Source organism: Polypterus senegalus, chromosome 13 (assembly GCF_016835505.1).
Source record: "Polypterus senegalus isolate Bchr_013 chromosome 13, ASM1683550v1, whole genome shotgun sequence".
Lineage (NCBI taxonomy): Eukaryota > Metazoa > Chordata > Cladistia > Polypteriformes > Polypteridae > Polypterus > Polypterus senegalus.
In genome coordinates this window covers 91,107,434-91,133,031 of record NC_053166.1, presented here as the reverse complement: position 1 = coordinate 91,133,031, position 25,598 = coordinate 91,107,434, and the positions used below count along the sequence as shown (strand labels likewise).

At 37.5% G+C, this 25,598-nt stretch overlaps 2 protein-coding genes across 12 annotated transcripts in view; both read left to right on the top strand.

Moving 5' to 3' along the window:
* The window catches only part of atp2b3b (ATPase plasma membrane Ca2+ transporting 3b), a 577,105-nt gene that overhangs the window by 436,164 nt on the left and 115,343 nt on the right, over positions 1-25,598 (top strand). For all 11 annotated transcript variants that reach the window (XM_039774297.1, XM_039774295.1, XM_039774293.1 and 8 more), the window contains 3 exons: positions 10,914-11,148; positions 21,174-21,353; positions 23,209-23,296. In XM_039774297.1, coding sequence (XP_039630231.1) covers positions 10,914-11,148; positions 21,174-21,353; positions 23,209-23,296 — 503 coding nt within the window. The remainder of the gene's footprint in view (positions 1-10,913; positions 11,149-21,173; positions 21,354-23,208; positions 23,297-25,598) is intronic.
* LOC120542126 (zinc finger BED domain-containing protein 4-like) lies at positions 17,087-18,368 on the top strand. The gene is made up of 2 exons (XM_039774305.1): positions 17,087-17,456; positions 18,016-18,368. The coding sequence occupies exons 1-2, from the start codon at positions 17,140-17,142 to the stop codon at positions 18,167-18,169; spliced, it is 471 nt and encodes a 156-aa protein (XP_039630239.1). The 5' UTR covers positions 17,087-17,139; the 3' UTR covers positions 18,170-18,368.

Sequence of the window (25,598 nt, the reverse complement as noted above, 5' to 3'; positions counted from 1 at the left end):
GAGTGGTTTTGATTATCCATGTCAAGTAAAGCATGTGCTGCTGCTGTGATATGTTGCTATTCTTGATGGGTTGAGCTTTGATACTGTGGCAAAAATATCTCTCTATTATAAAAAAAAAAATCATGTCCTGGAAAACAAAAGCAAGGCTACGACACGTGATCTTCTCGGAAGACATTTAAAAGACCCCGAGATGAAAGAGACTACGTGAGCAACAGAGACACAAAGTAGGAAAAAGGACAGCGGCTGTAAAGGCTTTAAAAAGATCGAAGGGCAGCGCGACAGCAGCCCCACACCCCCACCCCCCGCACAAGTGAGCGTGCAGTGTTATATGTCCTGCAAGAAAGAATTAACCATGCGCGGGGACAAGTAAATAAAAGGGACAAGTATTGTTTTATGAACGTCACACGAGACCAGCCAATGAGCCATCATTTAAAGCAACTCCACAGACATCTAACCCTAGTAGCTGTTGGATTGCATCTGTCAGACAAGCATCATGTGCTCCCAGCTCTTACAACAGCGACATGCAAAACGTGCAGATTGCCAACAACAGGAAGACAGCAGATGATGCAACGGCATATCCTTAGCGTACGTTCAGCTGCCCCTCTCTTTACAACGCAAGCAGCGTTATATGTCTGGCGAGGAAGAGATGTAACTACACACTGGGCCGAAAATAAAGGACAAGTATTGTTTTTACAAAAATTTTTAAGTTAAAAGTGAAAATAATGCCTATGTAACAATTCCCAAAAAATATTAATCTCTTTAAATTGTATATTGCCTGCCTAAGGTAAAGTCATCCCTGGTGGAGGATCGCAGGATCATGAGAAAGAGGTGTCCTTTCATCGGATTAGCGCTATTTCAGCTGTGGAATGAACAAATGGGGGAGGCAGCTTGATGAATGAGGTCTCCAGGACTTAAAAAAAATCCAAATCATATTATGTGATATAATCTAATGTGAAATTCTAATCTGTACTTCTAGAATTATTATTTTTATACTGTATTGAGGATTTATTCTGTTCTATATATTGTACTGTATTGACCCCATTCATTTTGACACTCAATGCACGCCCAACCTACTTGAAAAGGGGTCTCTCTTTGAACTGCCTTTCCCAAGATTTCTCCGATTTTTTCCCTACAAGGGTTTTTTTTTGGAGTTTTTCCTTGTCTTCTTAGAGGGTCAAGGCTGGGGGGCTGTCAGGAGGCAGGGCCTTTTAAAGCCCATTGTGGCACTTCTTGTGTGGTTTGGGGCTATACAAAAAATAAATTGTATTGCATATCCAGTAAACAAAACACGGGGGTGGGCGAGCGAAGCGAGCAGGGGGCAGAGCCCCCTAGTTAACAGTAATAGTAACTATTAAATTACTTATTTAAATTTACACTTATATAAAATAGTCAATGTGGTTCCCCACGTTTAAACTGGAAATTAAAAAAGAATTGAGACATATAATGCTGCAGTATTTTAAAAGGAACATCTTGGTTGTTTTTTTTTTTTTCTGTGAGCTATTTACTAAAAACAGCTGACACCTCAGGAATGAGGAATTTTATCCCAACTAAGTAAAAAAAAGAGGCAAATTTGTCAGGATCAATGCTACAGTTGAACTTTATCCTTGGGATTGTCCCAGACATTTATATTGTGTGAAGACCTAAACTGAAATAAAAGTATTAAGAACCTAAGTTCACAACATCCTCTAAATATCAAAAAAAATTAGATTCAATACAAACCTGTATTCTTCAGTAATTCAGAATTTCATGGTCCCCATTAAGTTTTACCTCTGATTTATCTCAAGTTAAACAAAAATCTGATATTCTTTCAACAACTTTTTTTACAATCTCAGCTCAATTTCAGTTAAACAAAATTCTTGCACTAATAATTATTTACTTTGCAATTTGAAAAAATAATAAAATTTTGTTTGAAAAAGTAAGGTCATCCTCTTTGAATTCTGTTGTTTTTTATTTGAGGAACTAATTAACAATCATGTAGTCCTTGCGCAGTCCTAAAATTAGGTAAGCAAAGAACACCTGACAGAATTTTCTGAGCCGTTATTTATTTAATTAAAATAGTCTTGCAGATGTATGTGTGACAAAGTAAGTACAACCCAGTAGTCATTAGGTTGTAAATGTATCTTTAGTAAAACAAAGTATAGGTATAAAAGTTATGAAGTGCCTTTTCATTTGTTAAGCTTAGTCAATTTAGTTTGGAAAGGCACATGCATAGAAGCACTTTGAAAGTCTGTTACAGACTACTCAATTCCAAATGCAGGCAATAGTAACATAATAGAATTTTATATTTAAAAAAAGCCAATATAGAACAAACTGTATTAGCAGGGACATAGTTTCATTAATTTAACATAAATTGGGAAAGGCCAATAAATGTTTAAGTTCAGGAACATAAATTCATAGATGTAATAAAAAATTGTAAATACAGTAATCCCTCCTCAATTGCGGGGGTTGCGTTCCAGAACCCCCCGCGATAGGTGAAAATCCACGAAGTAGAAACCATATGTTTGTATGGTTATTTTTATATATTTTACGCCCCTATAAACTCTCCCACACTGTTAACATTATTAGAGCCCTCTAGACATGAAATAACACCCTTTAGTCAAAAGTTTAAACTATGCTCCATGACAAGACAGAGATGACAGTTCTTTCTCACAATTAAAAGAATGCAAACATATCTTCCTCTTCAAAGGAATGCGTGTCAGGAGCTGAGAATGTCAGAGAGAGAGAGCGCGAGAGAAAAGCAAACAATCAAAAAATCAATACGTGCTGTTGGGCTTTTAAGTATGCTGAAGCACCGCGATAAAGAGGCCGCAAAGAAGGGAAAAAGCAAACAATCAAAAAATCAATATGTGCTGTTGGGCTTTTAAGTATGCCGAAGCACCGTGATAAAGCGGCCGCAAAGAATGGAGCAGTGTGAAGGTAGTCTTTCAGCATTTTTTAGAGGAGGGTCCTTATCCTCTAGGCAAACAGCCCCTCTGCTCACACCCCCTCTGTCAGGTGCAGAGAACGTCAGAGAGAGTGAGAGAGACAGAGAAAAGCAAACAACCAAGCACCGTGCGGGAAGCATATTGTGTATCATTGAGGAGTTTTATTTAATACGTAATACATGCTCTGATTGGGTAGCTTCTAAGCCATCTGCCAATAGCATTCCTTGTATGAAATCAACTGGGCAAACAAACTGAGGAAGCATGTACCATAAATTAAAAGACCCATTGTCCGCAGAAATCCGTGAACCAGCGAAAAATCCATGATATATATTTAGATATACTTACATTTAAAATCCGCGATGGAGTGAAGCCGCAAAAGTCGAAGCATGATACAGCGAGGGATCACTGTACCCCAATTTTGGTTAGGTAGCGATTGTAGATGAAAAAGTTATATGACATGTATAGTGCTCAAGCATTAAGCCGGGGTTTTGAAGCACAATAGAGCAAAAGTTTAAAAGAATATTAAAAATACATACGGCTGTTAAGGAAGAATATAGCTGAAGATACAAAAGTCAACTCAAATAGTTTCTTTCAATATTTTAATAGCAAGAGGATGTTCCAGAAGGGGGTCCATGGGGAGTCACAAAACACGCTGTAACCTTTTCTTTCCGTTTGGATTTACTACAGCTTTTCCCTTTAGGATTACACACAATATGCCATTTCCAATACAACTCAAGAGATAGTTTCTTAAATTGTGTTAAACTTAAAACTTAGTTCTCCATTAAGAACATTAGGCAACAGAAAAAAGCTGACTTGGGGAAATTAGCAAAAATTATGAAATGCAATACTACTACACTGTAAAAAATAATGCATTAAAATTACATAAAAAAATAAGGCAACAAATTACAAGCAATATTTTTGAGTAGATTTAATATACTGCACTATTGAGTAAACTTAATTTATTAATTAACTCAAATTTACCTAAAATAAATGAGTTTGATTAAATATAAGTAGTGGCAAAAATGGTTTCATTTTACTCCGATTTTCATTTTAATTGCAGTACTCAAAAAAAGTGAGTATGCAATGCTGGACAGTAATGACTGTACACTGTATAACAAATACATGCTAAAAATCCATATATCTTTATTTATTTGAACATACACAGATAGTCACAACAACAGAGTTATATTTTCAAAGGAAAATTAAATCAAATGTCTAAGGATAATTTGTACTGAATTACTGACATTCAAATGTCAATGAAAATTTTCTTTTCTTTTTTTAAACTTTCTTCAAAAAGTATATCTCAATCAAATAATGTCCCAGGAATGAGTGGTATACGGGAAAGAAACAGAGAATGAAAGAGTGAAATCCTGCAACAGGTGCCACTCTTCAAACACTTTCTGCATTTACAGAACATTTCCTCTTAAATGAATGGCCGCCTTTTCACTATTTTTCAGTATGCGATAGCGAAAATCCTGAAATAAAATAGGATATAGGAAACCAAACATCGCTAGATAAATCACAGTATTAAAAAATGAACCAGAAAATACATTGCCTATGTAAAACACTAATTAAATAATAAGTCAAATAATACCGTGAGGGCGGCACGGTGGCGCAGTGCGCTTCCCGGGTCCTCCCTGCGTGGAGTTGCATGTTCTCCCCGTGTCTGCGTGGGTTTCCTCCGGGCGCTCCGGTTTCCTCCCACAATCCGAAGACATGCATGTTAGGTGGATTGGCGGTTCCAAATTGGCCCGTGGGTGTGTTTGTGTGTGTCCTGCAGTGGGTTGACACCCTGCCCAGGATTGGTTCCTGCCTTGTGCCCTGTGTTGGCTGGGATTGGCTCCAGCAGACCCCCGTGACCCTGTATTCGGATTCAGCGGGTTGGAAAATGGATGGATGGATAATACCGTGGGCGGCACGGTGGCGCAGTGGTAGCGCTACTGCCTCGCAGTTAGGGGACCCGGTTCGCTTCCCGGGTCCTCCCTGCGTGGAGTTTGCATGTTCTCCCTGTGTCTGCGTGGGTTTCCTCCGGGCGCTCCGGTTTCCTCCCACAATCCAAAGACATGCAGGTTAGGTGGATTGGTGACTCTAAATTGGCTCTAGTGTGTGCTTGGTGTGTGGGTGTGTTTGTGTGTGTCCTGCGGTGGGTTGGCACTCTGCCCAGAATTGGTTCCTGCCTTGTGCCCTGTGTTGGCTGGGATTGGCTCCAGCAGACCCCCGTGACCCTGTATTCGGATTCAGCGGGTTAGAAAATGGATGGATGGATAATACCGTGACGGTTAGGTAAACGTCTTTTATATTGTTTACAGGTCGTAGTTTAGAACAAACGCCATATCGTTCTCAAACTTATCTTTTCTGTGTAAAATAAAAGTTTTAAATGATAAAAAAAACATACGTAACTATCCGAGAAATGTGCTTGCTTTTTAAAGCAAACTAACGAGGTAAATTGTTAGAAAGACGCTACCTCGTCCGCCATGTTTCCCACGTGACGGGAAAGGTTTCGTGAGAACAACAAATGCTTACGTCTGTAACTATATGAAATGAAATACTAGTTATTCATTACAGAATTAATATGCTTTATACTTACACATTCGTAGTAAAATAGCTTATGGATAAGCGTTACAGCTGAATGCGTTGTTGTAAAGACCAAGAAATCGACGTGATAGGAAGTACCATGTAATTACATTTCGATGTGAGAGGAAGTGCCGTCATTAAATTTAACTTAACTTAAATGTGTTCAATTCACAGTATAGTTTTTTACTTAGAAGTTATAAAAAAGTTTTATTTTAAGAAAAATAAGTTAACAATATTCTGATTTTTTTATTGAATTAGAATTAAATAATCAAGAAAAGGAGCAAAACCCATTTTTATTAAATAAGGTAATGATTATTTTGCGTATAGTTAGCTATTTTTTATTAATATTTTTCACACAGGCAAGATTTATTTTTTACAGTGTAATTAAAAGGTCCACAGATATGTAGGCTTAGTTAACTAACTACAGCACATTCAGATCTTGACAAATTTTATCTCTAAATTTTGATACTCTTTTTCCTAAAAAGCATTTAACAGACTTCCTTATCTACCCTGACATTTTCTGTCACCTTCTGTGGAACCACCTGATGCGCCCGCCCAGGTGTGGTATAGCAGGTCTACGGCTCCAAACGAAAGGGATTTTTTTTTTTTTTAACTCATTGTCGCGGCTTAAGGAGGGGGTGAGGTAGTGTGGCTGGAGCAGTTCCTGGGTGCGATACGGGCATGGGTGTTTCCGCACTAAAATGCACAGGTGCGTGATCGCCCATGTCTGTAATTGATGCTGTGAGCTGCCAATCGCCGCATCTGTGTCATGTCTCCATTATAAATAGGAGAACTGCAAGTACGGAAGAGAATAAAAGGAAAGAAAAGATGGAGAGAAAGAAAGAGAAAGAGAGAGAGAGAGAGAGAGAGATATGGATGGATGGATGTTGGTTAAGAAGGAGAGAAGGCAGGAAGCTGACAGACAGTGCGAGCGAGAGCAGGCTCACTGGTGAATGCAGTGGATGCAGGCAGCTGATATGAGAGCCCGGAAGAAGTGTTTGATCGACACTCAGGGCAGAAAGAAATGGTCGCTCTTGCTGAGTGCTTTAAAGGAGCAGGAGTGACCGGGAGTAAAGGACGGCTTGCCGCAGAAGGCGGTGGCAGTAGGAGTTGGAGGCTTAGGAGGTTGAAGCCTCAACGTGAACGCCCTGGTAACTGGGAAAGCCGAGTTTCGGTCCCGCGGGAGCTGTACGGAGGCAGTTCTCAGGAATCTACTGGACCAGAGTGGAAGGCAGCTGCACCTGTAGGTAGGGCGACTGCACTGCTGTAGGTCGTGTAAAATGAAGAAGGCACCGGGTTTTAAAAGAGGACAGTTTCCAGCCTGTTGTTTTTAACGTCGTTTTAATAGATTTATTTATTTATTTGGGATTTAAACCTCCACCTTTCATCGTTTTTCTGGATTATTTATGTGTTTTAGTCACTGCACTTTGGACACTGTTTGGATTTGTTTTTGTACAAATAAAAGCACATGCACCTTTTGCATCATCCCCTTGCTCAGTTTGATTTGTCCCCATTTGCCAGTTCATCTGGTTACATTACCGACGGTGTTGGGTTTGAGACGCATGTAGCAGGACCCTCACCATTACACCAGGACATAATCTTTCCATCAGTTCTGGAATTTTTCTGTTTATTAAGTGGCAGCAGGAAGCATCTTCCACACCTCCCATGGCATGCACACCAGGGGTTTCCTTATTTGATTTTATAGATCTGTTTAGAAGATGTTTGGTAATTATTTGACATTTTAATACTTCTTATTACATGACAGTTCAGAACATAACGGTCTCAAATCAAAAGATGCAGCTACAAAGTCGATCACTCACTTTTATACCAAAGCATTCATTAGTAACACTTTTTTTTAGCACCATATTCTTTGTTATTCATATTTAAAGTCTAGGAAAGAAAATCTAACAATTTACTACTCAAATTCAGATTAATCAGGCCATACCTATAATCACATCCTTGTTCAACATTGCCCATATTAATACAATTTTCTACTAGGATCCAGAGTTAGCTGGCAATGTCCATTTGAACATCAAACATACTGTTTCTACTGTTCTTTTTCCTTGTTTGTGATTTTATTTATTTTTAAATAGTAAAAAAAAATTAAATAATTCTCTGGACTTACTAGATCATTCTGTAAGGTTTTAGAATTGACATGATGGCATTAATTAGCAGACACCTGGGCACAAAATTGAATGATGAAAGGCTGCAACTACTTTAGTGTCAGACACACTAATTAGGAAATAATAGATTTAAATAACCAGAACACCTGGAAAAGCAGAAAGAAAATCAAGATGAAAATATTTTTAAAAAGTAAAAAGAAAACACAACTTTATTATACTTATATAACTGCTTATCACATTTTAATAACAATTTACTTAGTTTTGAAATTTCTACATTGACCCCAAAAATATAGAATAGAAATGGTGAAATAACTTTTCACTTAATTAAGCTAGGAATCCAATTAAAAATAGAAGTTGGTTGGAGCAAAAACCTGCACCCAAAGTGGGTTGCCAGGACCAAGTATAGGAACCACTGCTCTAGATTTCATGCAGTGCATCCGGAAAGTATTCACAGCGCATCACTTTTTCCAAATTTTGTTATGTTACAGCCTTATTCCAAAATGGATTAAATTCATTTTTGTCCTCAGAATTCTACACACAACACCCCATAATGACGTGAAAAAAGTTTACTTGAGGTTTTTGCAAATTTATTAAAAATAAAAAAACTGAGAAATCACATGTACATAAGTATTCACAGCCTTTGCTCAATACTTTGTCAGTGCACCTTTGACAGCAATTGCAGCCTCAAGTCTTTTTGAATATGATGCCACAAGCTTGGCACACCTATCCTTGGCCAGTTTCGCCCATTCCTCTTTGCAGCACCTCTCAAGATCCATCAGGTTGGATGGGAAACATCGGTGCACAGCCAATTTAAGATCTCTCCAGAGATGTTCAATCAGATTCAACTCTGGGCTTTTGCTGGGCCACTCAAGGACATTCACAGAGTTGTCCTGAAGCCACTCCTTTGATATCTTGGCTGTGTGCTTAAGGTCGTTGTCCTGCTGAATGATGAACCATCGCCCCAGTCTGAGGTCAAGAGCGCTCTGGAGCAGGTTTTCATCTAGGATGTCTCTGTACATTGCTGCAGTCATCTTTCCCTTTATCCCAACTAGTCTCCCAGTTCCTGCTGCTGAAAAACATCCCCACAGCATGATGCTGCCACCACCATGCTTCACTGTAGGGATGGTATTGACCTGGTGATGAGCGGTGCCTGGTTTCCTCCAAACGTGACGCCTGGCATTCACACCAAAGAGTTAAATCTTTCTCTCATCAGACCAGATAATTTTGTTTCTCATGGTCTGAGAGTCCTTCAGGTGCCTTTTGGCAAACTCCAGGCAGGCTGCCATGTGCCTTTTACTAAGGAGTGGCTTCCGTCTCGCCACTCTAACATATAGACCTGATTGGTGGATTGCTGCAGAGATGGTTGTCCTTCTGGAAGGTTCTCCTCTCTCCACAGAGGACTTCTGGAACTCTGACAAAATGACCATCGGGTTCTTGGTCACCTCTCTGACTAAGGCCCTTATTCCCCGATCGCTCAGTTTAGATGGCCGACCAGCTCTAGGAAGAGTCCTGGTGGTTTCGATCTTCTTCCACTTACGAATGATGGAGGACACTGTGCTCATTGGGACCTTCAAAGCAGCAGAAATTTTTCTGTAACCTTCCCCAGATTTGTCCCTTTAGACAATCCTGTCTTGGAGGTCTACAGACAATTCCTTTGACTTCATGCTTAGTTTTTGCTCTGACATGAACTGTCAACTGTGGGACCTTATATAGACAGATGTGTGCCTTTCCAAATCAAGTCCAATCAACTGAACTTACCACAGGTGGACTCCAATTAAGCTGCAGAAACATCTCAAGGATGATCAGGGGAAACAGGATGCACCTGAGCTCAACTTTGAGCTTCATGGCAAAGGCTGTGAATACTTATGTACATGTGCTTTCTCAATTTTTTTATTTTTAATAAATTTGCAAAAACCTCAAGTAAACTTTTTTCACGTTGTCATTATGGGGTGTTGTGTGTAGAATTCTGAGGAAAAAAATGAATTCAATCCATTTTGGAATAAGGCTGTAACATAACAAAATTTGGAAAAAGTGATGCGCTATGAATACTTTCCAGATGCACTGTAAATGTGTAAATATATTTTTAATTAAAACATAAGATCTTGGGTATAATTACACACTGATGTGGTTTTGGCTTAAAATATCTCTTTATGAAAACATTTTGGGAGCCCTAGTACTCATCATTGATACCCAGAAAATGCAAATATGTCTTTGGAAGGCTAATAAGATGCAAAGTTAGATCATACGATGTATGAGGAAAAGTGATGCGAAGTAGTACTTAATATATGTAATACACTTTTAAGGACTTGCCAAATACATTGTGCCTGTTTGGTGAATAAATATATAATTAACATACAATTTGCTACAGACACTTAGAACTGCATGGTATGAGCCATGAACAAAATCTGAAAAAAGGATTCTCAACCTAAGAAAAGAGAGTTTAAGAAGATTCAGGACAGTTGTATTTAAAACTAAACAAAACACAATTGCAATGATTACCAGCTATTCTTTTAATGTAAGTTACTAAACAAGGATATGGGATCCCAACCTAAAAAAAGGCTAACAATAAATGATGAACAAATGTTAAAATGTATATGTACACTCATACAACAATTGAAACATTGAACAAGTTACTTAGAAGTCAATTTAAAAGCAGCAGTTTTGGGTAATCTATTGTAGGAATGAAACTGGACAGTTTGACATCTGCGGCAGAGCGACGGGCACTAAGCAAACTCCTGTCAATCATGGAGAATTCACTGCATCCACTGAACAGTGTCATCTCCAGGCAGAGGAATAGCTTCAGTGACAGACTGCTGTCACTGTCTTGCTCCACTGACAGACTGAGGAGATTGTTCCTCCCCCACACTATGTGACTCTTCAGTTCCACCTGGGGGAGTAAATGCTAACATTATTCAAAGTTATTATCTGCTTTTCCATGCATTTTTATTACTCTTTAATTTAATATTGTTTTTTGTATCAGTATACTGCTGCTGCATTATGTGAATTTCCCCTTGGGACTTAATAAAGTATCTATCTATCTATCTATCTATCTATCTATCTATCTATCTATCTATCTATCTATCTATCTATCTATCTATCTATCTATCTATCTATCTATCTAATGATTCCAAGTTACTTTTCACAGCAGTTAACAATGAGAAATATTTAATTTTTCTCAGAACCTACTTTGTAATTTATTGTTTGAAGTGTTTTGTTTACTCCCATCTTTAAAACAAATTACCATTTAATATCAATGACTAACATTTGCTTTGTCCTTCTCTACTTTCCCAAGATGCTCCAGTATTTTGAACAGCAATGGGGAGGCAAGGAGCTTCCGTCCACGTGATCGAGATGAGATGGTGAAAAAAGTGATAGAGCCAATGGCATGTGATGGACTGCGAACAATCTGCATTGCCTACCGTGATTTTCCTAGTGTTCCTGAACCCGACTGGGATAATGAGAATGAAATTGTTTCAGATCTGATTTGTATTGCTGTGGTGGGCATTGAAGACCCAGTTCGACCTGAGGTATTGCTTTCAAAAACAACATTTTATTTATAGATGGCTGCTAGTGTAGTGCTACCATTTAGGATTATGTTCTGTACATCCTTTAGTGAATACTAGGTGGATCCAACTTCTGACTCATTGAGAAAGTGCGATAGGTTTTAGCTGTTAACTACCAATATAAATTAAACACATCTGGCATATTGATTAAATCTATCTCAGCCCAATATTCACCATACTGTAAAGTAGGATGCCAGTGAACAGGCATCTTGGCGGGGTTGGTCAATAGTATCTTTTCCAGCTGGTAAGTCATGTTAGCAGAAGGATAGATGGAGTCTGCCTCCTGGGTGGCAGCATCCCTCCTGAATGTTTCCCGTTTGGACACCTACAGGGCAGCCCTGCTGAGCAACTTTGGTGCCACTAGTGGAAGCAGATGGAGGGAACTACTTTCTGGTTACAGTGCAGATGTGGCAGAAGTAATCCTGTGTTCAAATTAAAAGGTCCCTTCACTTCACCCAAGAGAGTCAGAGTCTATAGGAGAAGGATAAAGTGTGTCTGGAAGGAGTGGAGAAAGAGAATCAAAAATATTGTGAATAATTGTGTTTATAGTGTGGATATTGAATACAAGTTTATTTTAAGGGTATAAAAGGAAAATAAAACTAGTCTTTTGAACCCAGAACAGTTTTTGGTGCAGTTGCATCTAAGATTTGGGTGTCTAAGGTGCCCTCTGGTGGTCATACCATGTTTAATTTTCTAATGATGCAAGCTATAACAACTGTTTTCTCAGTTCCCTCTGTAAACCATTTTATACCTGAGTATGATTCTCTGCCATGTTTTTACTAAAGTCCTGCTGTATTCATACTTAGCAATATAAAACTTGCTTTTTGTCTGATAAAATTAGCAGCATGACAGATCATGTCAGTGTAAGATAAAATCTTCAGAGCACAACTAAAGCTAACTAATTTGTACATATTAGTTGATATTGTTTTGATGAGGCAACAATTTTGTTTTGCAGGCTCAACAACCTATCTTGTATTTTCTTCCTTTTTCTCCTCCTACTAATTAAAAAATAATTAGTATTGTTATGATGATTATTATCTTTGTGGTGAATCTATAACATAGTGATATTCAAGGAAACTACAAAACACGTAAATGAGTATCATAAAATCAAAAAAACAGTTTTAAAAAGACAATGGTGTAAACTTAAAAAGGTGCCTTTCTTTCTGTTTGAAATATACTACAGTTCTCCCCTTAAGGATTACAGTTCCTTTCTGGATTTGTATATCTTGTTCTTCAATTGTCTGGTTTTACTTGTAAGATTTCTGTGTGTTTGGGTAATTATAATCACAGTAAGACAAAGATAGTGTTTTCTGGAGGACTTATTACAGGGTTTATGTTTTTAATTTATTTGCCATCAGCAGAAAATATGGACTTTGTTCAGGAGTGTGTTTGTGTGTGAAACCATTCAGTCCATTGGCTTGTTTGCTTAGCTGATAGTTAAAATGTCCCATTTTCTCATCTGGATAACTTCTTAAAAGTTGTCCAGTTTTCTGCTTCAACTACAGTGTCTTCCATTTTGTTTGGGACAAAGACACATTTCTCCTTGAGTTACCCTTCTTCTCTACATTTAAAAAAAAAACAAATCAAACAATTGAGATGTGATTAAAGTGCACTATGCAGACTTCAATTTAAGGGTATTTGTATACATTTCAGAACACTTTTTCTACACTGTCCCCCCTATTTCAGGGCACCATAATGTTTGGGACATAGCAATGGTAGGCATATTAAAGCAGTCATATTTAGTACTTTTTTGTGTATCCCTTGCATGCAATGACTGAAGTCTATGATTCATGGACATCACCAGGTGTGATTATCTTCTTTGGTGATGCTGCCAAGCCTCTAATGCCACTCTCTTCAGGTCCTGTTTTTTTCAGGGGCTTGTCCCCATACGTTTTCTCAATTGAGTTTAATTTGGATGATTAGCTTGGCCATTCAAGAAGTTTACATTTTTTAGCTTTGAAAAACTGTGTTTCCTCAGCAGTCTGTTTGGGATCATTATTGTGCTGTAGGATGAAGCGCCGCCCAATGTGTTTGAAGGCATTTACTGGAACTTGAGCAGATAAGATGTTTCTGTACACCTCAGAATTTATTATATGACTGCAGTCAGCAGTTACATCATCAGTGAAGATAAGTGTGCCAGTACCTGTGGCAGCCATACATGCCAAAGCCATATCACCCCACCACCACATTTAACAGATGAGGTGGTATGCCTTGGATCTTGGGCAGTTCATTTTTGCCTCCCTATTTTGATAATGTCATCACTCTGATACAGGTTCTAATTTGTCTCATTTGTCCACAACTCCTTTTTCCAGAATCCTGCAGCCTCATTAAAGTACTTTTTACAAATTGTAATCTGGTCATCCATTTTTTGCAGATAAATATTGGTTTGGGTTGTGCAGTGTGGCCTCTGTATTTCTGTTCCTGAAGTCTTTTGTGACTTGTCATCTCTGACACATTCACTTCTGCCTCCTGAAGACTGCTTCTGTTCAGTCAGACAGGCATTTGGGGCTTTTTCTTTAACATAGTGAGGATTCTTTTGTCATCAGCAATGGGCCTACCAGTCCCATTGCAATAACTGAGCTCAAAATTACATTCACTCTTCTTAAAGATATTCCAGACAGTTGATTCAGTTAATCCTAAGGTTTTACTGATGTCTGTAATGTTTTATTCTTGGCTTTCAGCCTCATAATATCTTCTTTAATAATAGCTTCTATTACTTTAATTGGAAATCTTTTGTCATCATGTTGAACAATGGCAACTACAGACTGCAAAGATAGTCTGTAGATAGAAGCAAGCCTAGGTTTTTTATGCCTGCATTAATGAAGAAGTGAATCGCTCCTGAGTAATCACTAACAGCTGTAATGCCACTTCTCCACAGGGATGCACCGAATGTTCGGCAACCGAAATTATTCGGCCGAAAATAGCCAAAAAAAGCACTTTCGGTGCTCGGCCAAATAAGTAAAAAGGCCGAATAAATTTTGCTGAACAATGACGTTTTTAATGACGCGATCAAATAGTAATCCGCGTAGAGTGAGAGGCGCGCGTTATGCAGCAAAATGTCAGCAGTGTGGAAGCACTTTAAAGCGTCAAAAAAAGAGGCAAAAACGGCCGTTTGCAGACACTGTTCTGCTGAATTGTCCAGAGGGGGTGCATCTGCAAAAACGAACAGCACTTCAAGTTTAATTTATCACTTAAAATCAAGACACCCCGAACATCATGCAGAGTACGAGAAAGACACGGCGGCGGCTACGGCAACAGCAGCAGCGAAAAGGAAAGTAGCTCCTCCCAGTCCTAGGACACCCACTCCATCTGTGGCTGACTTCTTAGAAAAGGCAAAAAAGTTTGCCAATGACAGTGCCAAAGCTAAAGGTATTACTAAAAGGATAATGGAATTCATCGCATTGGATGATCAACCATTCTCTGTTGTAGAGGATGTTGGATTTCGCAGGCTTATAGACCATATTGAGCCCCGTTACACCATGCCTAGTAGACGGCATTTCTCAGACGTGTACTTACCTGAGATGTATAACATCGTTTCAACTCACGTCCATGAGCTCTTGGCTACGGATATTGCAGCCCTCAGCTTCACGACTGATATTTGGAGCTCGGATGTGAGCCCCACCAGTATGTTGAGTTTAACTGCGCAGTGGATCGACACAGATTTCAAGCTACAAAAGATTGTGCTTCACTCACAAGAGTTTATAGAGTCCCATACAGCTGTAGCCATATCCGAGGCGTTCGCCAACATGCTTGACACTTGGCGTATCAACCGATCTAAAGTGCATGCAGTAGTGTGGACGAAATCTCAGACCCGACAGCAGGTGCGGTTATAAAGCAGCTTTATTTTCAGAGTCACGGTGAGAAGAGTTTCAGTAAAGCAGACAATCAAATATACATGACAGCGTCAGGGCTCTTCTGAACCCCGTCTGTTGGGTGGGGTCCAGTTTTATTCCCCTAGAATGCGTAATTTAATATCATTATAAAATGTAACAGTCAACACATTTATTATACACAAACCTTTAGCCCCTTCAACACCCCTTGTGCAACTTGATTTCTTGGCTCCTTTTGTTATGGCGTTCAGATGTAAGCTAAGGGAAAACGTGATAAGGCAGACTCATGTGTGGAATGCTCAGACCTTGAGTCCTTTGCACAAACATTTTTCTGTTTGCTAAAACAAAGCATGCTATTACATGGTTTTGTAAAGCTTACTTCTCAGACATGAATTAGTACAAGGGAACGAAGAGAACATTCGTCTTCCACAGTAGTCAGTGACAACGCAAGAAATTTGGCTAAAGCCATGGAAGATAGTGATCTGAAAGGCATACGGTGTATGGCAAACACAATTCAAATGGCGGTCAACGAGGGATTGTTGAGTCAGCGCAGTATAGCAGATGTGATAGCGATAGGCAGGAAAATTGTTGGCCATTTTAAACATTCACCGCTTGCCTATGCGCGCCTACAATCTATCCAAGAACAGTTCGGAACGCCACAAAAACGTTTCCAACAAGATGTGAGCACAAGGTGGAACAGTACATATTATATGCTGGAAAGCCTTTTTGCGCAAAAGCGAGTCTTGGCTACATACATAGCAGATCATGATCTGCCCGCGACATTCACCGCATACCAGTGGGTGTTAATCGAGAACGTTCTCTCTCTTCTCGCCCCCTTTGAGCAGATAACAAAAGAGATAAGCTCATCTGATGCATCTGTGGCAGACGGCATACCTTTACTTGCAGCACTAAAGCGTCTTTTAAACAAAGAAGCTGAAACAGACCACGGAGTTAAAACAACTAAAAATGTGCTCTTGGAAGCTGTCAGCACACGATTTAGTCAGGCGGACTCAGAACCCCTGTACTGCATCGCGACTGTGCTTGATTATGGCGTTATTTCAGTGCCACTATTCTGAGCACACGTAAAAAAATATTGCAAGTGCAAGTGTTGCATTTTGAAGAGAAATTTATTTTGAGCGTACAAAAGCTAAATTTGAGTGAACAAAATTCATTGCTGCGTGCAAAAAATGTATTTCAGTGTTTGCGCTTATCCATATACACACACACAATAGCACCCCCTCTCGCTCAGTTTTTCATTTGCGCTTGCTCGCAATGTGTTGCTAGCTCACAACATTCTCTGCTGCGAGCGCTCAACTCTCTGTACACCGTTATAAGTGTGCCACAAAACCAACCAATCACAGACTTGGTTTCAAAAATTCTGATTGGCTCTTACGGTCTCCAATCAGCTCGCAAGCTGCTGCATTCCGGACACCGGAAACACTGTCCACTCAGCCTCGCTTCTTGCAGATAGAGGGAGTTTTGATTTACTCTGCAGCCAAAGAAGAGATGGCAGAATCAAATAATGGCTCCAATAATACTACACCACAGTATGCAACTACATTATACTACACCAACGATAGTCTTAACAAATAATATATTTTAAAATAAAATAATTAAAGATATTATCCGCAAATTGGGGTTTAATTGAGTTTAGCTGGATTTAGCTACATTTCGGACTGTTTCCGGAATGCAGCAGCTAGCGAGCTGATTGGAGACCGTAAGAGCCAATCAGAATTTTTGAAACCAAGTCTGTGATTGGTTGGTTTTGTGGCACACTTATAACGGTGTACAGAGAGTTGAGCGCTTGCAGCAGAGAATGTTGTGAGCGCAAGCAACACATTGCAGCAAGCGCAAATGAAAAAACTGAGCGAGAGGGGTGCTATTGTGTGTGTGTATATGGATAAGTGCAAACACTGAAATACATTTTTTGCACGCAGCAATGAATTTTGTTCACTCAAATTCAGCTTTTGTACGCTCAAAATAAATTTCTCCTCAAAATGCAACACTTGCACTTGCAATATTTTTTTACGTGCGCTCAGAATAGTGGCACTGAAATAACGCCATACTTGATCCACGATATAAAGATCATTACTTGGATGTGGGGAAAAAGCTGCGCACACGAGAAATGATCCAGGCCGAGTTGGATTTGGGAAAGCCGCTAGGTGATGGAGACGGTCAGGTGATGCACAGTGCAGGAGATGAAAACAGCACAGAGAGTAAACGGACTCGTACTACACATGAGCCGCGCACAGTCTCGCTGTCTGACATGTTCGATGAGATCCTCCAAGAGAATAACCCATTTACAAGACAGAGGACAAGCTCAGCCGCTCAACAGTTAGATGGTTATCTCTCAGAAGTCCCCATCCCCAGGAGCAATAACCCTCTCGAATTTTGGAGGACCAATCAAGGCCGCTTTCCCGACCTGGCGCAGATGGCACGCAGGTAGGCTACTTCTATGGGAAATTAATTTAAGATTTTATTTATATTTTGGATTATGGTAACACTTTATAAGTAGTTTCTATTTTTAACATTAACTAACAATGAAAAACCCTTATTAAAAGCATTTATTAATCTTAATGTTAACATTTACTAATACAGTATTAAAACTAAGTATCACATTTTTAATTTTTGAATTAAAAAGTATCAAAAGTGGTAGGCCTATTTGTTAAAATTGTTAATGCACTTATACTAACATGAACTAAATATTTTTTATTATCTTACATTAACGAAGATTAATAAATACCATAACAAATGTATTGCTCATTGTTAGTTAATGCAATAAGGTTAACAAAAGGAAACATTGTAAATGTAAATGTTTGTAAATGGTAGTGTTACTACCTATATTTTATATTATGTATTTTGTGAAAATTTAACTATTTTCAGTGTAGTAAAATAGTAGGCCTACACTGGGTTTCAACCATTTCATTATCTTGAAGACATTGTTCGTTTTGAAATGAGCAACTGTCAGAAAACTGCAATAAAAATTTCAACTATTCTGCAGGTACTTGTCTGCTCCATGCACACGCACCGACAGCGAGAGACTGTTTAGTGCTGCATCTCATGTCATCGATGAGAAGAGGAACCGACTTTCATGTGAGAAAGCAGAGAAGCTACTTTTCATAAAGAAGAACCTGCCACTTTTCCTGAAGAAGTAGGCTAAGTAGGCTTATGTCTAGGACAGTTATTCATTTGTTGTGCGTTCATCCACATTTTTGCACTATTCAATGCACATTTGTTGTTGTAGACATACAGAGTTACATTCTTTCAGCAGTCAGTTATAGGCCTAACATAGGCTATTCAAGAAGGGGGGCTTCAAAGATGGCCAAATAAAAATATTTTTTTATTTTACTAATTTATTTATTTTAAATTATATTGTGCTTTGTTTGTATATCTGCTGGAATGTTAAAAAAAAATGTTCAGTGTTAAATAAATATTTTGAAATTGTATTTTTGTTATTTGATTTATTTCTCTGAAAAGCAACACAAAATAGTAAAAAGCAAATTTTTACTATTTAATTATTGTAATGGTGAAAAAATTGCCAAAATAAATGGAAAAAAATGTGAAACACCGCGTTCGGTATTCGGCCTTCGGCCAAGCATTTCATTATTATTCGGCTTCGGCTTCGGCCAAGAATTTCATTTCGGTGCATCCCTACTTCTCCACAAACATTATGGTGTCTTGAAATGAGAGGACCATGTATAAAAAGTGTTGTAATATTTGCATGGTTTGACCGAAATGTGTGCATATACCCTTAAATTAAAGTCTGCAACGTGCACATCTGGATTATTTAATTTGTAATATTTTTATTGTGGCATAGATGGGTAAATCAAGGAAAAAAGTGTCTTTGTCCCAAACATTATGGAGGGCACTGTATGTTGTACTTTACTTTTGTAAGCTATTTCAGTTGCCTGTTCAAAAAAAACTAAAAGATCGGTTTGGCAAGATCTATTCATAACCCATGCTGGCTGTTATTTAATATATTATTTTCATATAGGTACTCATTTTCAATGAGTTCTCATTTTGTGTCCCTAATAAGGTTTTTTGAATTCTCTTCTCTTGTCTTTTTGATGGGGTAGTACTCTGAGATTGCTTGCTGTTTGTTTTGGCTTCACTGGCAATTTTTTTTAGTTCTGCTTTTGAATGCTTTTTTTGATCTCTTGATATGGTGTCCAATATTACTCAGGATAAGTCAGAATTATTTGGATGTTTTAGAGTTTTCTTGTACAGTGGTCTTTTCACTTTCACTTTTTAAGTAATGCCCTTGTTTATCCATTTGGTTTATTAGTTTAATTATTTTGTTTCATTGGTTTTAGGAATAAAATTATTCTGAGCCTGTGCAACCAAAAATCTCAGAAATAACATGATCTATCATTTATACTGTAGTTGTGGAGCTTCTGCTTTCCCATTCCATGTTTTGTAGATACTTCCCCATATAATCTGCTTTTATCACATTACTATATGTGTCTTTGATTTGGTATACATTTGTATATTTTTAAAGAAGATGTCAGAGTTTACCGTGTTGTGATCACTGTTGCTTAAAGTACTGTATTTGCTATTTGGATCTCTACATGCCAATGAAAGAAGAGATATAGTAGGCTTTGAGGGCACAGAAAATGCCCTGAAAGTATCAGAAAAAGAGAGTGTTTGGCAAAGGATAGCTGACACAAAAACACAACAGTTCCTTGGTGAGTGGGTAAGTACTATACATGGCCCCAGCTCAGAAGAATTAAGATGACTTGTAAGAGTGATATCCTGTAGGACTAGCTAGAAGCCACTTGTTAACTCTCCAACCTTCTAGGCAGGTGCATATCATTCATAACTGAAAAGAATTGAAGCATATTGCTTTTTTAAGAGTGCAGGCAGCAGGAGAGATTATTTTATCATAGAGGGACTGGTAAGGACCCCAGTTGCAAAGAAATTCCAGTAGTGCAATGATATGCTGCTGATTTTCCACAGGTTCAAACCTTGGGTAGTTGTGTTGTTTTTCCTTTGAGCACTACCATGTTGTGCCTCTGTTGCTATGATGTGAATGTCAATTGCTAAGTACACACCCTCTGAAATCACACCATGTGAAGTCATCAGAGTGACACTATTTAAACCAGTTGCACATGGGACACAGTATCCATGTTTGTGAATTACTTCTCAAAACATTGGTGAAGTTGTTGTTTTTTTATTTAGTTTTTTTGTTGGTTTGACTAATTTTTGGCCTGATTCTCTAAGACTTTGATTTTGATTTATATATTGGGCTTTGTTAAACACCAGCTGGCTGCAGGATAAAGATTTCATCTCCTAGTTCTTTTTTTGTTTTGCCCAACTGACTTGCCAGCTTACAATATGTTCATTAAGTTTTCCACTAATTTTCAGCAAACTGGTAAAACATTTTCTTAGTGAGCTTAGGTTTTGCAGCCAGGAATCTTTGGTCAAGTTGCTTTTCTCATGGAAAACTGCATGTTTCAAGCTCATACGAGTATAGAGTAAATTTTACAATTAAATTAAATAAAACCTGGGCAATGCTGGAAAACACAGCTGTTATTTTTGAAAGCAGACGTGTTAAGGTTTTTTTTTTCCAACTTTCAGTTAAAGACAGAACACACTTATCTCTGGTCCAACCCATTTCATAAAAGTAAATTGAATAAGCCCTGATGCTTATGGAATACTAAGTCTCCTTTAAAATGGTTTTCCCATTTTGCTCTTAAAACCTTTGGTGTATGTACTGTAAATGTTTATCTTAACCCACTCATACAAAAGATAAAATATGTTACAAGAAGCATAGTGCTGAAACTCAATACAGATTAATATTCACTTGTGCAGACCTTTTTATATGAGTTACTAAAACAAAGAGGAAAAGGAAAGTGAAAAGGGAAAACATATTTTAAAAAGAGACCAGAAAAAGGTATTTAATAATTATATTTCTGATTCTAATGCAAAGTTTTATTAAAAATAAGAACTAGCATATACCTCAGGAACACACTGGTATGAATTCATAACCAGGTATAGTTCTTCAAGGGTGGAATTGGGGTAACCTTGTATAACTTTTAGCTCAGCACAGCATAAATATTATAATCAGATTTAAACAGTATAAAACAAAAGATAAAGTGTGTTAATATTGTTTGTTTAGATAGATAGATATAAAGGCATGTTTTTGTAATTTTACTTAAGGTGCCGGAAGCCATTCGGAAGTGTCAGCGTGCAGGAATCACAGTGCGCATGGTAACAGGAGACAACATCAACACTGCCAGAGCTATTGCAGCTAAGTGTGGAATAATCCAAGCTGGAGAAGAGTTCCTGTGTCTTGAAGGCAAGGAGTTCAACCGACGAATCAGAAACGAGAAAGGAGAGGTGAGAGTTCTTGTAAAACTGTACAGATTGGTTATCAGTATTGGTGCAATGCTAGATTAAGTATGTTTGAGAATGTTATGTTATATTATGCTGTGCTATGCTATTTTATGTTATTTGTTTATGTGCTTCTCCAACTGTGGTCAGCAGTGAGCAATTAGGTAGACCAGGATGGACGGATCAGGATCAATGCTAGGAAATGCCTTGTTGAAAGGTCCACTCACAGTGCCACCTAATACCATAATGGAAATAAATCAAACATAACAAGAGCAAAAACCAATGCTGACAAAAACCATACTTTATAATTAACTTGTATTACAGAATCATTTAGTACAGCTGAGCTGCGGGACCCCATATATATATTGGAGATGTGAACGTTGCTATATTAGGGCACTTTCTCTCTCTCCATCTTTCTTTGTTAGCGGAGATGCTCTCTGTCCACTACCTGTTAACTTGTCCAGGTGCTCCAGCATGTCTGGGTTTTAGCAGTCATTGGGTTCTCAGCTCCACAGTGTAGTAACCAGTTTTTTATAACTTTAATATACTGTTTTGGTTCAATAAACCAATGAATGTTTTTACATAGGCTGTATTTCAAGCAACACACAAGAAGAACACTTGGTACCTACTACTGAAATGGAATAAATGGAGTAATTTGCATAATTTTTTGTAATTTCTTTATAAAAATTTTAAAAGTTATAAAGTGATCTGATATCTTTACCCATGGCCTGACTAAAATGAGTTCCAATACTAAGTAGCCTCACTTTAGATATTGAAGACTGAAAATGATGATGACAGGTCAAAATGTTTCATGTTTATGGAGATAGTATTAGGGTGTTGTATCTTGTTAGCCATTATGAATGTAGTGACAAGTCAAGCAAAATGACAATTGCCTGAAGAAGGGGCCTGAGTTGCCTCGAAAGCTAGGATATTCTAATCTTTTTAGTTAGCCAATAAAAAGTGTCATTATAGTGACAAGTGTCACTATGTTTATAGAGAGACATTTGAATATAAAGTGAAATATCATATGTATGTAGTAATTGTTTATATATAGAGTTTAATTCAATATATATGGAGTCAATTTTATATCTATATAAATAATATAATACATTTTAAATAAATAAAATTAGAGCTGATATATATTGTGGTGAATTTTAAATAAGTCCAACCTGATATATATGTAGGAACGCTACTGGCAGCTTTTTTGTGAAATTTAAAGGTCACCTTCAGCTCCCCACTTGAAGAGGCTATCATTTCCATCGCCTTGAACTATGCCTAATGCCTATATTTTATGACTGTCATAGACTTTTTTATTTAATAATTACTGCTAATCTTAATGCTTTCTTTGTTATAAATATGTTTCCTTTATGTTAAATATTTCATATCCTTCTGTTTAGTTATAAAATTAAATGGGTGATCTTTTAGTTTTAATGTTAATACATTATTCAAGAGCACAGGAATTAATTTTTGATATGTCTATATCATCAAGGTGTATTTTTATATAAACAGGGTATAATGAAATATGAAAAACATATTTAAATTGTATAATGATGGACGCTTACAAACTGTATTAGGTGCTAATGAGTGTATAACTTTTATCAGAATTGATCCTAGCTTAGGATACTGTAACTCAACCAAGCAAGTCAACCTCTTGTCCAAGAAACTGTACTGAAGTTAGAGAATGGAGTATGTGAAAAGCCAAAAAGAGGAAGAAAAGATTTCACTGAGGTTAAAAACCCAAGGTTTAACTGAATAGTTTGTTTTTCTTCCAGAGTGTTAAAAAGGTATATATATATTTTTTGTTTTAAACGCAATAATTTTTAACATTTTTTTTTCTTTTTGTTTTGTTAATGTACTACAGATAGAACAGGAGCGGATTGACAAAATCTGGCCAAAGTTGAGAGTTTTAGCTCGATCTTCTCCAACTGACAAACACACCTTAGTAAAAGGTAGGTGAGCAATCAGGCTATAAAATAGAATAGAATGGTCAGTGGTGTCAAATGCTGCGCTTAAGTCTAAAAACATAATTACAGTGGAGTTTCCTTCATCAGAGGATATCAGAATGTCATTTACAATACGTGTTAATGCCGTTTCTGTACTATGACGAGTGCGGAAGCCAGATTGGAATTTTGCAAATAAATTATGATGCATAAGGTTTGTCTGAAGCCGATTGGTGACTACTTTTTAAAGTATTTTGGAGAGAAAGGGGAAATTTGAAATTGGTCTATAGTTATTAAGTACACGTGGGGCTAGGTCTGACTTTTTAAATAATGATTTGATGACTGACACTTTTAGTGTATCAGGTACTGTGCCATGCAATAATGAACTATTAATGATGTTAAGTATAGGTGCTGCAATAACATCCATTGTACTCTTTACTAGTTTTGTTGGCACTGGCTCTAGGGAACAAGGAGTAGGTTTCATTTTAGAAATTAAAGTTAAAACCTCCTGTTTTGTCACAGGATTAAAATTTCTAAAGTGTTGAATGCAATGTGAGACAAGGTCTGCCAAGCTAGTATATGGTTTGCACTGTGATGCTGAGATCTGGGATGTTATATTTTTAATTTTCTCATTAAAGAAGTTCATAAAGTCTGCTAATATCTGTTGGTGTTTTGCACTCTATATGTATTCCCATTGTTAAAGTAGCTACTGTTGTAAATAGTACCCAAGGATTATTATTATTATCTGTTATTTTAGAATAGTAGCCTGAGCAAGCTTTAAATATATATTTTTTATATTTTTTAACACTCTCTGTCCATGCAATTTGAAAGACCTGTATCTTTGTTGTTCTCCATTTGTGCTCCAGTTTTTGACACTAATTTAAGCGCTCAAGTACTCTCATTAAACTAGGGTGAGTTTCTATGTGCTTTGATCACTTTTGTTTTAAGGGGCACTACTGTGCCCAGAGCATCTCTCAAGGTCACATTATAATGTGATATTAACTGATCTAAATTGTTTTTCGTTTACATTTGATGTTAATTGATCTAAATGGTTTTCTACAATTGCACTTGACTTACTCAAGGTATCTATAAATTTTGAAGCAGAATTACAGTGCCTGTATTTGTAAGGGCAGAACTAAATCAAATGTAATTAAGTAGTGATAGGAAAATAATGAAGTAATATATAAATTTTGAATTTCAACTTTGTAAGTTATAATTAAATATAATGTGTGGTTATGACTGAGTTGAACCATAGATAATATGAGAAAATCCTACTGAGTACATTTGCTAAAAAGTGTCAGTCTGCAAATTAATGTGTTCATTAAAATCCCCTATCAATACTACATGATCATAATTTATAGCCAAATCAGATAAAAGGTTGCAATATTCAGTTATGAGCAATGAATATGGCCCTGGTGGTCTATAGACTAGCACTACAATTGTGTTGGAATCTATTTTAATATTTAAAATGAATGCTTCAAAGGATCTGAAGTCACCTACATTTTTAGAAGTGATTTGCATTTTGTCACAAACAATTACTCCAAGGCCTTCTCCTCGTCCAGAATCTCTAGATTTATGAAGGAATGTGTATCCATGTGGTGACGGCTCAGCTAGGGGAACAGTCTCAGATTTACTAGGCTTCAATGAAAAGACACAGATCAGATTTTGTACTTAATATGGAATCATTTACAAAACAGCTTTACTTCCAAAGGACTGATTGCTCAATAAGCAGCTTTTAAAACTGCATACTTCTTTCTGAACTGGTGATATATTTTTTGTTTTAATTTGATATCATCCAGACAGTTCTTTAAAGTTGCAAAGAAGCCAAGTATATCCTGACTTTAGTCATAAATTCACATTTTTTCTTATTGTACAAGTGTCCTAAAGAACATGAATTTTTTAAATAAAAATAATTCTGATATATATAACCTTTATCAATGTTTTTTAATTTCAGTTCTTTATAGCTTCTAGTATTTTTTGAAATATAGTGGCCAAAACTATCTATATACTGTATATAATTCACTAAGGCAAGACAACCATGGAAAGCACGCCGGAAGGGGCGTGGATTCACTAAGCCGCCGACAAGTGAGACACCTATGTCGCGCGCCCACCAACTCCAAGACCATTGGATACGACGACAACTCACAGAGCCACGCCCACCAACTCGGACGCGACGACACAGAAAAACCGGCGTCATTTATATTCGTCTGTCGTAGAGGTCACATGCTGCTCCGACCCACGTTGACTCTTAATAGAGGCATGTTTCTCGCGGAGGTGAATCGCCATATGCAGCGTGTAAAACTGTTTGCGA